Source organism: Gigantopelta aegis, chromosome 1, assembly GCF_016097555.1.
Source record: "Gigantopelta aegis isolate Gae_Host chromosome 1, Gae_host_genome, whole genome shotgun sequence".
NCBI lineage: Eukaryota > Metazoa > Mollusca > Gastropoda > Neomphalida > Peltospiridae > Gigantopelta > Gigantopelta aegis.
In genome coordinates this window covers 47,070,798-47,073,184 of record NC_054699.1, presented here as the reverse complement: position 1 = coordinate 47,073,184, position 2,387 = coordinate 47,070,798, and the positions used below count along the sequence as shown (strand labels likewise).

At 38.1% G+C, this 2,387-nt stretch overlaps 1 protein-coding gene across 2 annotated transcripts in view; it reads left to right on the top strand.

Annotated features, from left to right (window-relative positions):
* Positions 1-1,994, top strand: part of LOC121376008 — an 87,423-nt gene extending 85,429 nt beyond the window's left edge. For both annotated transcript variants that reach the window (XM_041503775.1, XM_041503767.1), the window contains exons 17-18: positions 173-263; positions 1,709-1,994. In XM_041503775.1, the coding sequence (XP_041359709.1) occupies positions 173-263; positions 1,709-1,785 (168 nt within the window). In that variant the 3' untranslated portion in view covers positions 1,786-1,994. The remainder of the gene's footprint in view (positions 1-172; positions 264-1,708) is intronic.
* Positions 1,995-2,387: the final 393 nt, after the last annotated feature.

Below are 2,387 nucleotides of genomic sequence, written 5' to 3'. Positions count from 1 at the left end.
ATGAATTAATCTAAACGAGATCTGTATTGTTTGTGTGGTGTTATAGAACAGAACAGATCTTTATTACCATCAGGGCCATCGTTCTGTGCCATTTGATGAATACAAATTTACATCTATATTATAACAGCATCAATACTAAAGCCCGTGTTTATCTATTGTTTTAACATTTCAGGAAGCCATGCGTGAAGTTGACACTAATGGATCAAGAACACTGGATTTTTATGAATATTTGCAAGTCGCTGACAAACTGTTCAGTAAGAAAGGTGAACTATTATGTTACACTTTGTGTTGTTTAACGACACCTCTAGGGCGCATTGGTTAATCAATTGATCGGCTATTGAATGCCAGACGTTAGATAATGCTGACTTAGTTTTCAGTCAAAGTGTTTAACGACACTAGAACACATTAATCGTAATAACCGACTGCTGCATGTCAACAATGTGTCAATGTTAATTTTTAGTATTTGACTGAGAGTCTTCAGTTAAAGCTTGCTTTGTTTAACAACACCACTAGAGCACATTAACTAATCATTATCTAGTAAAGAACGTTCAGGTCTGTTTATCAACACACCAAAACACATTCCATAGCTTGCACATGCATCACGCAGTTGCCCCGTACACGTGCGTGGAGTGTCATTCTCGATTTTGACAATTCCCAGGAAGGTCCATTAATCACTGTGGAAATTATTTCTGTCAATCTTTTTCATTCTGTTAATCATACAGTTGTTAATGTTTTGTTTTTATTGTTAAAAATCGTCAACTTTGAAATTTCATTTCTGACACCAATCGTCCTTAAGATCTTTGGTGGTCATAAAGCCTTCTGTAATACTGAACTACCGGTTGTAATGTTTGCCCAATTAATTCACTATTATTATATAACCATTCCCCACAGCTAATATACCTTACAATTTTGGCAATTGTAAATACTTATTTTTGAAGAGTATATAATTTACTGTTTAATACATGTTAAAAAGCAGTAAATTCACTCACCCCCACGTTACAAACATCTTGCATGGAACCCCTACTTACGCACGTCCTGCTATCACCTCTCCTTACAGACATGTTGCAGTCACCCCTCCTTACAAACTTACTGTTTAATACATGTTAAAAAGCAGTAACTTCACTCACCCACTCCTTACAAACATCCTGTAGTCAACCCCTCCTTAGTCATCCTGTACAAAAAACCCTCCGTACAAACATCCTGCATTCACCCTTCTTTACAGACATCCTGCATTCACCCTTCTTTACAGACATCCTGCAATCACCCCTCCTTGCAAACATCCTGCATTCACCCTTCTTTACAGACATCCTGCAATCACCCCTCCTTAAAAACATCCTACAGTTACCCCCTCCTTACACACATCCTGTAGTCACGTCCTCCTTACACACATCCTGCAGTAAACCCCTACGTACAGTCCCACAGTCTCCCCTCTTGACAGACATCCTGACGCGAACCCCACCATACCGACTTCCTGCAGTCACTAGTACTTAAAAACATCCTTGTTTCATGTAATGTTGTCTGACCTAGATATATTACGGTGCTTTTTTGTTACTGTCCGTTTCTGGTTACATCTGCATTTTGCGACGTACGGAGAGGTCTTAGTGCAGGCATTGACCGATTCATAACCATGGGGAATTTGGTAATAAATATTGTTCAATGAAACACCACGAGCCGCCCCTCGATAATGCTTTGTTGTTTGTTTTCCTAGGTCATGCTCATCTGCTGAGGACTGGGATTGCTCAGACACACAACAAGATAGTCGCCAAGACGTGTGTCGTCCAGTGATCACTCCTTCTCGTTATAGCAGACAGACAGACAGACAGGCAGACAGACAGTTTATTAAAGTATCATCTCATAAAACAGAATAAAATGCAGCATACAGCAGACAAGACGTGTGATTCGTCGCTCAAGTTAAACATAGCGTATGTTATTCAGTTATCACTGGTCACTTGTAATGTGCCTGTGATTTAAGATGTAACATGTGTTATTCAGTTATCATTGGTCACTTGTAATGTGCCTGTGATTTAAGACGTAACATGTGTTATTCAGTTATTATTGGTCACTTGTAATGTGCCTGTGATTTAAGACGTAACATGTGTTACTCCATGATCACTGACCACTTGTCAATTATCTGTCAACTAAGACGTAACATGTGTTATTCAGTTATCACTGACAACTTGTCATTCATCTTTAACTTAAGACTTAGCGTGTGTTATTCAATGATCATTGAACACCTGCCATTCATCTTGTCAATTAAGACAAACAAACACTTTATTACTTCATTGGTCATATTACATGACATGATGAACAAAATATTTCACAGACAGAAAAAAAAAAAAATTAACACTTGAGGCATATGTTGGTTGTTTTAAAATGATTCTTACAAA